The sequence below is a fragment of the Sphaeramia orbicularis genome, chromosome 11, assembly GCF_902148855.1.
Source record: "Sphaeramia orbicularis chromosome 11, fSphaOr1.1, whole genome shotgun sequence".
NCBI lineage: Eukaryota > Metazoa > Chordata > Actinopteri > Kurtiformes > Apogonidae > Sphaeramia > Sphaeramia orbicularis.
The window spans coordinates 8,900,446-8,913,929 of record NC_043967.1 but is presented as its reverse complement, the minus strand read 5'-3'; the positions used below and the strand labels follow the sequence as shown (position 1 = coordinate 8,913,929).

Below are 13,484 nucleotides of genomic sequence, written 5' to 3'. Positions count from 1 at the left end.
GCCTTATATACAATAGATGTCGCATTGAACAGTGCAGTCTATTGGGATCGAGTCTCGAGTAAAATGATCGAGAAAAGTGTTTTTTGTCAATATAGGCTATCTGAAGATCTTCTCTGTTATCACTCTTGTTAGTGTGGTGTTTACATTAGACGCTCACGCCTTGTCGCACGTGTGACGACACTCCCTCTGACCAATCAGTGGCCGGCAGTGAAATTTCAATGCCGATTCAGCAAGGATAGAACCTCGATGGAGGTGGTATGGGAAAAAGTATGGTTACCAGGTACAACCCCCAGTGGAAAAGTGTTAAAACCATGTAGAGTCGAGTCAAGTCCTGCTGGAAAGGTGCAGAGGAAAAGGGGCATATATGTGTGTCAAATGCTCAAATACACACATATATAAAAGCTTCTACACACATTACAGAGTGGCCATGTTTAGAGTCACATACATAGTCACATGACTACCAGGCTTATCACCATGGATACAATTAACAGCCAGTTGTTTGGACATTTCTGTTTTTACATAGAAGAGTAAGTGAACTGAGATTGTTCATTTCAGTTGCCAAGCTCTTCTTCAGTTTATATGAATGCTCCAAACTGCAAGAAGTGCTATTTTTCTTTTCTTTTTTTTTCAGAAATAATATTGTATTTTCCTTAGTTTACATTTCTTCAGCTGCGTATCCATATATCATGTGTGTAAATACTCCAGCCCAAACCCCAGCAGAGCAAGTGGGATATCACACAGATAGTAGTGGCATACTGAGAGGTTTGGCCAACACTTTATCCATGTGGTTTCTTTCAAATCTTTTTTGACACATACTACTTAATACCTTTGATCACAATCAGTATGTAAGTAGAACATAGTAAGACTGGGCAAGACTATGAACCTTTTCATCACAAACATGATTTTGACTATATCAGTGGACACAAAGTTCAAGAAACCGTATGGTTATTTGTGGTTGTAAAGTATACATAAAAGATGATACATGACAATAACAGTGAAAACACACCCAGAAGTCCTATTCACACAGGACTAGGATTTCCTGTGGACCACAGGTAATGTGTAATAATTGTGGTGGTCATCTGTGATCTTTCTCCTTTGTGACTCTTCCATGTCTACAATTTGTAAACTATATCCCACCACAAACTACCAATTCTATTTCAGACATGGAAGTCCTGTGGAAATATTAGTCCCATGCAAATCCACATCTTTGTGACTTGGTATGATATGCAACACTTTTTGTTTACTCCACACTATCACTTGATTCAGCCTAGACCGTGGAGGCCAAACTGGTCATGACAGATCAAAGTTTGAACAGTGAGTGGAAATTCAGTAGGTTCATGTCGCAATGTAACTAGGATGTTCACTGAAGGGCAAACTTAAATCTGTCAGACGAGCGACATCTGAAAAGACGATGAAAAGGAAGATGGTATATTTGAGTAAAAAACAGATTTCACTTCTCCAATATAAATTCACTACAGGAAACTTAGATGTAGGGGATTCATTTACAAATCACTACAGGTCCACAGGTTATAGTAGTCCTGTCCAAATAGGGGTATAGTCTCTGATTTTGTGGTTAAGTGCTTTTTTTGTTATTCTTATTCAACAAGAGCTCTTTTTAATGGTTATTCTTCTGGTGGTTCTTTTTATGGTTATTATGACACGCATTTTTCAAATCTAAAGGAAACAGATTCAGTGCTTTTATAATAATGAAATGTTAGTTCCACATCCTAATGCACATAATGTAAATAAAGTAAAACTACATTTTATATTAATTTTAGTTGAAAACATGGGCAAAATAAACCCTACAGACAAAATAAAATCGCTGATTGAGTTATATTGCAATAATATTATTGGTAATTACTGTTTCATAGCCCAGCCCTAGTGTGTAGTATTTCATGCCAGACCCTGTCAGTACGTTTGATTGCCTTACCTCTACACTCACCACTGTCGCTGAGCCTGCGCCGGTGCCTGTTGTTGGAGTTGAGCATGGTGATGTAGCCACATTGGTGCTCCAGATCCACATGTTCTTTCAGCTTCCGTAGGGCCTTGTGCACACACATGTTGGAATAGGAGAACTCTTCAGGGGACAAGAAAAGACAAAGATAAAACACTCATGAACAGGACACAGCCTGAGGAATCTTTACTGCATGACATTTATATAAAATTCACACAAGGCTCTACAACATATTACATGGATGAGAGTTAGTCTTAAGCCTGAAACACACAATAAGAATGAAAAGTAATCGGAGGACTTAAGTTCCTCTTATGGTATTTGATTTACACACATTTTGGCACCGACAATACTCAAACATTTCTATCATTAGTCATGCTATCAAAATTAACATGTATATTTTTTCTAAACTCTTAGCCGAGTTTTTCTTTCTCTTTTTACATCAATATTTTTCTCATGATTTATCATTAATCTGATGTGCTTGTAAGAAATTATAGCTTTCAGAGGTGATTTGTTAATGATTGCGAAATTCTTTTTGACTAACGTTTTTCTTTAAAACAACACAGACACAATCATTAGTGTATACTTTCTTGTGCATGTTTAATGTTATATACATGAACTGCTTTAGTTTTCAAGAACTTCTTTGAAATTCTTCAGTACTGTGATGGAATAAAGTCCTAACTATGTGAAACAACCACAACCTCTGAGCTGCAACGACATGCTGAAAAAGTGCTGTTTCCACTTGCGGGACTTGGTTATTTAAATATCACAGCTCATTTTTTCACTTGCCAGTGTTTCATCAAGACAACTTATCCCCTGAAGCTATTTTACAAAGGCACTGTCAACACATCCTGTGCCTAATGGTGAGTGTGATTCATTTAAGGAAATACAAACAAGCCAGAGAGATTTTCTCCAATTCCAGAGTGGTGGTGGCTGGTGCCAGACCTATCTCCAGCACTGACACAGTTCTAATTAAGAAGTAGGACTGCACGATTTTGGCCAAAAATAAAATTTCGATTTTTTCCTCTAAAAACTCGATTTTCGATTCCGATTTTGATTCGGGCTGGTGGTTGCACTTTAGCTGGCATGTTGTTTTTATGTGCAGCCTGCCATGCAAGACACTGCTCCCACTCTGGCATGTGATGATGTTTGAGGTGCTGGTATAAGTTGGTTGTGCTGCTGTCTTTGACAGATACTGCCTTCAGGCAGAGTTTGCAGTGAGGAATGGTTTGGTCTTAATCGGAAACTTCGAAGCCGTACCAATTCCACACAACCGACTTCCTCTTGCTATTTTTTAGCCACAAACTTCTCATTCTCCTTAGCAAATGCCATTTTTGTTCTGGTGTGTGGAGACCAAAGACTGTGGAGACTCTCACAGTTAAGAGGAGGAGCCTTTATAAACCTGGAGGAGGAGCCTGCAGTAGCCCAGAGGCACGAAGCCCGGAAAGTCGAGAGAGATGAAATTCGATTTGATGATTGCTCTTTTTTAAACCTTGTCCTAATTAAATAATCTGATTTCAATTTAAAATCGGTTAATCGTGCAGCCCTATTAAGAAGTAAAGACAAATCTGTCTGTGTGAGACTTCTTTGTCAGTATTTTAGGAACACATGACATGATATTATTTATCATAAAGAGAACAACTTACCTCCCTTAAGATCTTCCTCATCGAAGGGGAATGGGATGTGAATAGTTTCTCCATGGCCATGCATGCCATGACCCTAAGGGTTACACAAGCACAGTATATATACAGTTAATGACAAAAAACAAAAAAAGAGCATCGTCATATTACCTGTTAAAATAAATCCGGCATTTACCTGAATCAGTACAGCAGAGTGTGTGAGGGCATCATTAAGCATTGTCAGAACGTTCGATGTGGGAACAACTCCAGGATCATGACCCCAGGAAGTGATCAACAACCTGTCATACACCTGATGAAACACGTTAAACAAAACTTCAAAATCACTCCACGCAAAAAGACTCATGTCATGTTTTAAACCATTTATTGCAACAAATGGTAATACAGTTAAACTTGGCAATGATCGCTGTGTTCTTGGGGGCGTCCTGATTTTTTGCTCAGTGTATGCTGACCTAAATGGGGGGGGCTGCTGCATGAATCCCCCTGTACAAGAGCTGTGTTGGACAGAAACTGAGCATTTGAGGATGCAGTCTAGAAGGTGGAGGCTGGGGTGGTGGTAGCAGTTTGGCACGGTTTGGTTGTGCTGAAAGAGCAAGAGGTATTCGGTAAAGGATCTGAATTTAAATACACCGCCTGATGAGTGAGAATGAGCTGGGATCGGATGACTACTGGGATCAGCTGACTGTCAGCTGATCGCAGCTGGGCTTATGATTACCACGTCCTGCATGAATTTACACAAAGCTTCATTAGTTGAATACCACAGCCACTGCATGACCCTTTCTGCATCAGCAAAATCCATGGCTGTTTTATTAGAACTAGACTCCATATGCCAAAATGGCACTGCATTCTATGGAGAAAATGAGGAAAAAAATCTGCAACTATGTGCAGCTACTCAGGGAAAAGGCAAGAGTTTATATCCAATTCCCTTTATATGTTCATGGTAAAATCATTGGGTTCAATGAGATTCAGTGTGATTGAGTGGCATGTAGTAGTGAAGTTGCAGGTCGCAAGAAACTGAATACCCTCCTCCTACGGTGGCCACAAAAGCCACAGTAGGCCTTTAGAGTCAGTGTTTGGTTTGTCCTTTCTGGGCTTTTTAATTAGAAGGGCATAAACTCCGGATGACATCTACTATAAAATGGAAAAAAGAAGAGGTCTGCTAAGAGCTACTGTAGAAACACGGTGGACTCAGCTCTGTAGATATACAGTAATGGATTTATTCTAAAGTAATGACTCTCAATTTGCATGGCTGTGTGATTATATACAAATGAAAACAAAATTATAATAATCATGATGATACTTCTGAATTCTCCTAAATGCACACTGGTCTTGGCTTAATATTTTCTTATGCTTTATGCTATGAGCCATTTTACCAAGAGATCCAATCAGCTGTTTTACAGGTTTTTACAGCAGTTTTGTTTAGTAAAGACAAACCTGCCAGAATTCATTTAAAAAATAACATTTGAATCTAATAAAACAACACAAGCTATTAATAATCACAGGTGTGATGGTGGCAAATTATTATGTTTACCAAATCCCAACCTGTGACACCCCCCCCCCCCCCCCCCCCCCAAAAAAAACAAAATGTGGATTTGTATGATTCACGAGAGCCTAATTTTCAGGTCGGAGAAACTGGATTTATCCGGAAGAATCACACCCTGAATAATAATAGCACTGCTAATATAATAATAGTCATCCATTTGCAAGATATTTTTATTCTGTCTTCCCCTAAGAATTCACTGCATCAGATCGTCTTTTGCTCCATCTCTCTCACATTCCCAAGATATTTGAGAAATTCCAAGACCAGTGTGAAGCCGCAGACGCTGAATTGCAGGTGCAATACTGAACTATGTCTGTGATTACGATGCACCAGGTGCATTGTTAAGAAGTCAAGGTTGATAAGGGCAAAGAGAGAGGCTCTGATTTATTTGACCTCCTGTGTTGTGATTACCTGTCTCTCCAAATTAAAATGTTAAGCTTTAGATGTTAAAAGGGAACATGTCAAAGAAGAATGAAAACGTATCCAATTGCATCAGAGCCGGAGTATAGTTTTTACTTTTCTTTTCATTCCTTTGCTTTTATCAATTCATTAATTTAATCAACCATGCAGTTAAATTTATTAACCTACTGTAAATGCTTGATTAATGATTAGTCCGGCCTAACCTGGAATATATCTGGCAGTTTGCGGAGCCGGGAGCCTTTGGAGAGCAGCAGAGATGGTGGCCCTTGGCCGGTCACATGGTATACATACAGCTTGAACCAGATGGAGCTCACCTCGGGGATGGCCGGGCCAATGTGCTGCAGTGAAAAGCAAACACACAAGTGTAAACATACGGGAGCAGAGCTAATGCCTGAATACACACAGATATCTACATGTCTTTCTCCCTCATTTGTCACACATGTAAACACTTGAAAGACATAAAAAATAATATTAGAGAAGGGAATAATCATAGCTGCTGTGTTCTTATGTTTACGGACTAGAAACTGAAGCTGCGATTAGAGATGCGAGTGAAAGGCAGAGAAAACAAATCAGCAACTTCCACTTCACTGAGTCCCAGCAGTCTGAGAATAAACAGCAGTGTGAACAGCACAACAAGAGTTTAACTTCTTTCCCGCTGTCTCTCTGAGCTCAGCTAGAAAACTGGAGTGTGGCCAGGCGGAGGAATTACTCTTGAGCTTCTCCCATCCCTCCCCTCTCTCCCTCTCTTTGTGTAATCTCGTTGTCGGGGGCAACTGCAGGCTGAGCATTCACATAAAGTCACAAATCACATTGGGCGCACAAGTGTGTACACAGAACAATAGGGCGAACGCAACCAAACAGAGCACATGCAAACACACGGGACTGAAACACTAGTGTCCTCTGCTCTCCGACACTCCATACCTGAGGCGTGCAGCTGCTGATGGGTCTGATCTCATTGCTTAGTGGCGCCATTGAGACCAACAGCTTGTAGTTTTTGTTGAGGACGCGGCTGCAAGTTGCCTGGTCCAGACCAAGCAAACTCTCACATCGCAGCATGTCCAAGGGGAAACCTAGACGCGACAGAAGGGAGGCATGGTCAGAATTCCTGTGCAAAATTGTCTCTTGGCTGATACAAGTGATTGGGCAGGTTCAAGTGTAGGCTGCATTGTTGTGATGTTTATGATGACTGAAGAAGCAGCAACAGAAGGGACTTTTCTACTTGTGTAACCCAGGAAACAAGTCAAAGAAATAAAGTTTAAAGCTGCAGGGGGTGATAATTAGGGACACACTCATCCACATTTTTTCACTTCTGATCCGATCCTGAGACCTGAATCTGGATATCTGCCGACACCAACACTATTCCGATACCAGAGCTCTGTTTGTTTTAATATTATTATTACCACTATTGTTGATTTTATATGAGGCTGTAATAAACTCCTTTCTACAGGCAAGTATGATATGTACGAATGTATGCATGTATGTCCCACAGGCAACTTGAGGCAAGTATAAGGTCACAAAAACAGGAAATCCTGTTAACAGAAAAAATCCCATCCTGAAAACAAATATGCAGCTGTAAGGGTTTCAAATTGACTGTCAATATTTATTAAATCCAAGACAGATACACAAAGAGGGTAAACTTACTTACTTACTACCACTACCCCTCTCCAAATAAAATGCAAAGGGCTGCTTCATCTGATCAGCAGTGATCAGCAGTGTTTCTAGTATAAAATATTTCCACACAGCTGACACTTTGTGATCAAAAGTTGGTTAGCCACAGTGCTGCTCAATGCTCACCTGCTAGCTGGCTGCAAACTGTGGAATGGATTTCCTGAACAGAGGCATGTCTCATTGCTCTGTGCCTCATTGAGACATGCCTCCGTTCAGGAAATCCATTCCACATTTTGCAGCCAGGTAGCAGAGCAGCCGGCAGTCATTTCAGCAGACAATATTAAAGCACAGACATGGCTCAAAGATTGGATCGGAAATGTCCGATCTGTGAATTACATTGGTATCAGAACCCAATATGATACTGGATTGGATCAGCCCATCACTAGTGATAATAAGGACTTCCTTTTGCATCTCTCTTCATCCAAATCAAAAGACTTTACGCGACCATAGATGATCTACATTTGATTCATGCCACTGTGAAAAGTGAAGCCAAAATATCACAGTTATGGGGGCTGCCATGTTGTTTCTGTGTCAAGCCATGAAGTAGAAGATTAGAGTTGTATTTGAAGAAATATTAGCCATTAATAATCATTATATCATTAGAGCTGTTTTTGAAAGTTCTACCTGCTTGGATTTTGTCATGTTCTGACCATAAAGAAAACTTTAAAACCACAAATCCACTGTCTCACTTCTTTTACAAAAACATTTAAACCTCAAAACCTTCAACTGACCAACAGGACCTAAAATCAGCCTTCAACCTGGGGAGAAATACTAATTTAACATTTACTGTGATAATTGTTGATATTGACTGATATGAAAATGTTCATTGTGAGAACATTTTGGCCCTCAACCTCAATGTGATGAAATGTCATTGTTGTCAAATGATGCCAAAACATTCTGGCACACTGAAGCTTAAGTACCCTGTGATATGATGGTATAAAGCACTCTGTGGTGAACTCTGAGATGCAGTTTTCACCACGGGAGCGATCCCTTAGTGTCTCTGCTGTATATTCAGTGCAGAATGTTGCAAATCAGGGCTGCCTCGCACGATAATGGAATTTGGGCAGCAGAACTGCTCTGTGCGTTCCCATGAGACGTAAGAGTGACAGTGGTTGGTAGTAATGGCAGCCACCGAAAGTGGTTTTCCAGCCACTGCAAAAGGACAGGTTGACATGAAAACATGGAGGAGGACAATAAAATTGTACATACAGAGGAAGAGAAAGAAGTCATTTTTCTTTGTGTGAAACAGGTATGTGCTGAAGTAAAATATGGTTATATTAAACTCTCTCTCAACTGAATGTATTACTGTATTGTGATATATACTAATCCTGGATATAATCAGGTAATAACTTATTTGAAGAGCAGAGGTCCACATTAATCACCTACAGAAAAGATGCATTTTTAAAAAAGTATTTTTTTTTTTTTTTTTTTTTTTTTTTTTTTCATATTTGTAAATAAAAGTTCTTCTCAAAGTACATGAGTGTCAATCTGCCATTCCTGTGTCCAGAGGTGTTAAGAAAAGCTGATGAAAAAAAGTATGACAGATACAGAACTGACTAAAACTAATTAAATACAAATCAAATATTCATGTAATATTTAGTGACATCTACAGGTGAAATTGCAAATTAAAACCACTTAAATACACTCCTACCTTCTCCTACAGTGGCTCTAAAACATCCATTGGGCTTTTAAGTTCAGGGTATATTAATTTTGATCCAGACTCAAATGTAGTAAGTCACAGTAATGTACCTCAACGGTGGATTTCACTCGTAAACTGAAAATAGGATGTCCTTTCTGAGCAATGGAAGAAGCATGGTGACACAATACGGTGAATATAATGCAAATATTCTCCCTCGTGCCTCATTCTAAGGTAATGAAAACTTGATTCTCAATTTCATATGATGATAGACATTTGAACTTATTTTATATAAAGCCCTTTGGACTCCTTGTATAAGTTGCTATAAAAATAAATTTTCCTCACATTTAAGTTGAGAATTATGTTATAAGGCCATACTGCTACAACTGAGAACTGTGACATAGAGTGGGGCTATGAGTCTGATTGCTGAGAATTATCAAAGCTGAGCTGACAACATGCCCTTCTCTTCCTAACTGAGCAATCATGAGCATCGCCACTAAACTTCAGTATTATTTCACCAGTGGGCTCTCATTGCTCTCACCACTCCACGGGAGCCTGAAGGAGCTGAAGACAACTGAGAGACAAGACAATGAGAAGTGAGGTGCTCAGCCAAACCAAACAAACAGCATCTGGTAACACAATAGTCTTTACATGGAAACTCAGATGAGCTTTGTTACTCTTTTCTGCTCCTCCTGGACACACCAACAGTACAATTCAGCCGTACTGTGGATTTATAGACTCTGTTTACAGAAATACAGTACATGGTCATATTTTTTTTTTAAAAAGAAGAACATTTAAACAAGTCAACGCAACATATTTGATAAGCAGACACTTCCTTTGCTGCTTTTAGTGTTTCCAGCCTTATCTGAAACTTTTACTTTAACATAACTGAACTACATTATTTCTCATTGATTTTGTGACACTTGAGAGCTGATTGTAGGATTAGAAGTGGAGTCGTATACAGTGATTTGTCTCTAATTACAGCTCCTCTTACAGCTCTGACAGCTCACCTGTGCAGTGCTGGAAAATGAAGATAAAATGGTGGTAAAACAGCTGTTGATTTGCTGCAGATTAGCCACATTCAACAAAAAAATACAACTACAGACTATAAGACTTCAGGTTCAGGATTCAGCACCAGGACTTTAAAAAACAACAACAAACTCAAATATAATCTCAGAGATGGGAATTTTAAATGAATTACATAAACAAATCTCAATACAGAGCAGGAGTCTCCTTTCTACTGATTTTTTAGTATACATCATTTTATTCAATGGAATAATCAGCAATGACAGCTCTGAATTATACACACTGTCACACTTCAACAGTACTTATATAATGACTGGACTACAGAACGTTCTGTGTGCACTCACCTATATTTGGGATATCTGGTCCCTGGTCCTGAGTGAGTTCTTTGTTGTAGCGCAGAAAGAGGATGGTGTTTTTGAGGGTCAGAGCATGGTCAAAGTAACGCTGGGCTTCACCCTCTGCCGTACTTTCCACCTGGAAGATGACAAACAAGGGAAAATAGAATGTTTGTGGGTATTCTGAGTACACAAAATCCAGCCCTGAAGTGTTTTGTGCCTTGCTGTAATAAACCTGTTCACTTCAGGATTGCGGTGGAGATTTCACTAAAGAAAAGCACCATTAAATCTGTATTTTATGTCTATTAATAGTCTCACCTTCTCCAGTTCAGCCAGGAAGCTGTCCAGAGTCTCATCAGACAGCTTTCCCACTTCAAACATGGTCACTGCATGACTCTTCAGGTTCTGGTGAAAACAACACAAAGAAACCAAGATATTTTACAGTTAATAAAGTACTTTTTAAATGATGATATATGTTTATTTGTGCTGCAATGATGGTCAAGATCAAGGCCTTCAAGGGCTGAGACCAAGGACCTCCACACAAAGATTCACGTCATTTTCTTTCATTGTTTTTAATGAAACAGCAAATTTTGAGTGGACTACTACTGCGTCTCCCTGTCCTTGACATGTAATTGTTAGTTGTAGACATCTGTGTCTCTGGTGTCAGGACACTGTTACTTCATCATATTCTCAACTCTTCTGTCCTCCAACTGCTTTGAGACTTCAGTGGGGGGGTTACAGTGTGATCAAAATCAAAGACCGCCATGTTTTGACCAAAAGCCGGTTGTTTGATCCACTTTGTGATCCTTAAGATATTTCAGACCTGCAAATTACATGCAGGTCAAATTGATGAAATGTGAAAGTCTGGACCAAATGAGGTATGTGTGACAGTGCCATAAGTCCAGAAGAAGACCTGCTCAGATACACAGTATTATGTCCTGCCTGTGTCCTCATCATTTATCATTATCAAAATGTGAATTAGGAACAATAATTTGTCACCACATGTCCTGTCCCCTCAATCTATCACAAAGCTATCCCTACATTAGCTACATCCTTCATCACAAAATACACCACTTAAATTCAGTTTCTTACGCACTTTGTTTGGAGCACATTTTACAGTACATCTAATCACAGTAAGGATTTTAACAAGTAGTTTTACTCTGAGTGTTTAGTGATATTCCCACAGATGAGATCTTGAAATAAAGTTCCAGGCCCTCTGTATTTGAGACCCAGAGACAAAGAGAAGACGGAGTACAAATACAGCTGATTCGGAGATGACAGCAAGATCTCCAAAAAGTGGTCCTGACACCTGACTAAGAGGCTGATCTGAGCACCACCAAAGTAATGTCTCCTCATATTGTCATCCTGGTACTGACCGGAGACAGGTTGCCCATCATGAGGAAGGCTGTCAGGGTGGAGTCAAAGAGGAAAGCAATCCTCTTGGTGGGTGCAGCAGGGATGCTTAGGCTGCTGACGCTGGCTGTGTCTGCTACGGAAGACAAAAGGAGAAACAGAAACGACACTTAAAACATATATTCAACACAGCATTACTGTATACTAGGGTTGGGAATCTTAGTTGTAAGGCCGATACGATACACATCTTGAAACAGCATCTCCGATCCGATATATTAAAGATACAAGTGTGGCATCTCGCGATACGATACAATTCACACCCAAATCACAAAACAGAGTGATTAAACACATTCTGATTCAGCAAATTCATTCTGGTAAAAAATATGCAGTGCAATTAAATGAGCTTGGTTATTTATTTATCAAAAAAGACAATGACTTTTCACAAAGTGGCTTTTGTTCAATTTCAGAAGACGTGCCTCACATAGTCACGTGAAAAAGTTAGGACTTTGTTTCCAAAGTCGTTTCTCTGCATGTTTCTCACACTCAACTTCTAGCTTCCTCACCGAATCAATTTGTATTGTAATGTATTGGTAATGTAGGTAATACAGAAAAAGGTTCTGTCACTTTGAGAGACACCTGTGCAAGGTCTTCTGGGATGAACTGTTGGATATATATGTCACTGTTTAAGGAAGTATCTCCAGTATGTACGGCAGTATTCAATGGAGTTGATATAGTAAAAAGTACACCTTAAGAAACCACATGTCGTCACCTCCCTTCTATGTCATGTCAGATTCACATACAGACATTACAGTATTCGTCCGCGGTGCTTGTGCCACAGTGCATCCACGGAGCTCATACTGTTAGTGTACAGTGTACACATCCGTGAATCCACGGTGCCCGTTAAAGTGGGTCTGAAGAAAAGAAAAACTTTACCCAAATAAAGAGTAACACTTTTAAATCCAAGTAAAAATATATTCTATTGAATGGGTTGAATTTTATCGATACAAACATTCAATAACCGATGTATCATGATATCATTCCAAACTTTTCATTCACTCGCAGCTTCTCTACCAGTGCACTTGGATCATGCACGCGCGTGTCGACGTATCGATACGTATCAGATAATCTTCCCACCCCTACTGTATACAGCACTATAGTATCTAGTATCTGTAGATCTAATATTGTATACCTGTATACAGTAATATAACTAATATTATGTAATAATAAATAGTAGACAAAGAATTGTGTGACTGCAAATTTAATACATTTCACTCCCCCATATTCATCTGCCTTATATGTTAATTGTCTTAATTATTCTTAATGTTTTAGTTACCTTTTATTCTTTTAATCACAACTATTGTTTTATATTTTAGAAAGTTTCTTGTTGTAATTAGTCATTAGGTCCTATTCTTTCCTGAATTTTGATTTCATTGTTTTATCACCACTGATTGTTGCTGTTCTCTGCTGCATGTAACTGAAGTTTCTATTTCAATGTAATTTGCAATTAAAGAAAGGCTGATGGAAACAAAGAATACAGAACCCCTTCTTAGTGAAATCTTAAATGATTAAAGTGTGCTTGACGCTTTTTGGAAAACAACACTTTCATAATAACCTGTTTGTTGTCTGAGAAATCCAACAGAGCCAGTCTAACATGAATAATAGGTAAAAGTGGAGGAAAAATTAGACCGCTTTTGACGAACACCTTTGAATGTGAGAATGACTTTCAGAGGCATGACTGAACCTTCTTTGGGATTAATTAGCACTGCTGTTTCTAAATTTCTGGATAAAAAAATAACAATATGGCCATTTGAGTGAGTAAGTGAGTAAGTGAGTGAGTGAGTGAGTGAGTGAGTGAGTGAGTGAGTGAGTGAGTGTGTGTGTGTGTGTGTGTGTGTGTGTGTGTGTGTGTGTGTGTGTG

At 39.2% G+C, this 13,484-nt stretch overlaps 1 protein-coding gene across 2 annotated transcripts in view; it reads right to left on the bottom strand.

Annotated features, from left to right (window-relative positions):
* The window catches only part of fam91a1 (family with sequence similarity 91 member A1), a 41,968-nt gene that overhangs the window by 4,038 nt on the left and 24,446 nt on the right, over positions 1 to 13,484 (bottom strand). The window contains exons 13-20 of one of the 2 annotated variants that reach the window (XM_030147506.1): positions 11,590 to 11,702; positions 10,532 to 10,618; positions 10,223 to 10,352; positions 6,470 to 6,618; positions 5,752 to 5,886; positions 3,767 to 3,880; positions 3,598 to 3,670; positions 1,931 to 2,077 (exon numbers count right to left, since the gene is read on the bottom strand). In XM_030147506.1, the coding sequence (XP_030003366.1) occupies positions 1,931 to 2,077; positions 3,598 to 3,670; positions 3,767 to 3,880; positions 5,752 to 5,886; positions 6,470 to 6,618; positions 10,223 to 10,352; positions 10,532 to 10,618; positions 11,590 to 11,702 (948 nt within the window). The remainder of the gene's footprint in view (positions 1 to 1,930; positions 2,078 to 3,597; positions 3,671 to 3,766; positions 3,881 to 5,751; positions 5,887 to 6,469; positions 6,619 to 10,222; positions 10,353 to 10,531; positions 10,619 to 11,589; positions 11,703 to 13,484) is intronic. The other variant, XM_030147507.1, reaches the window with a different exon arrangement.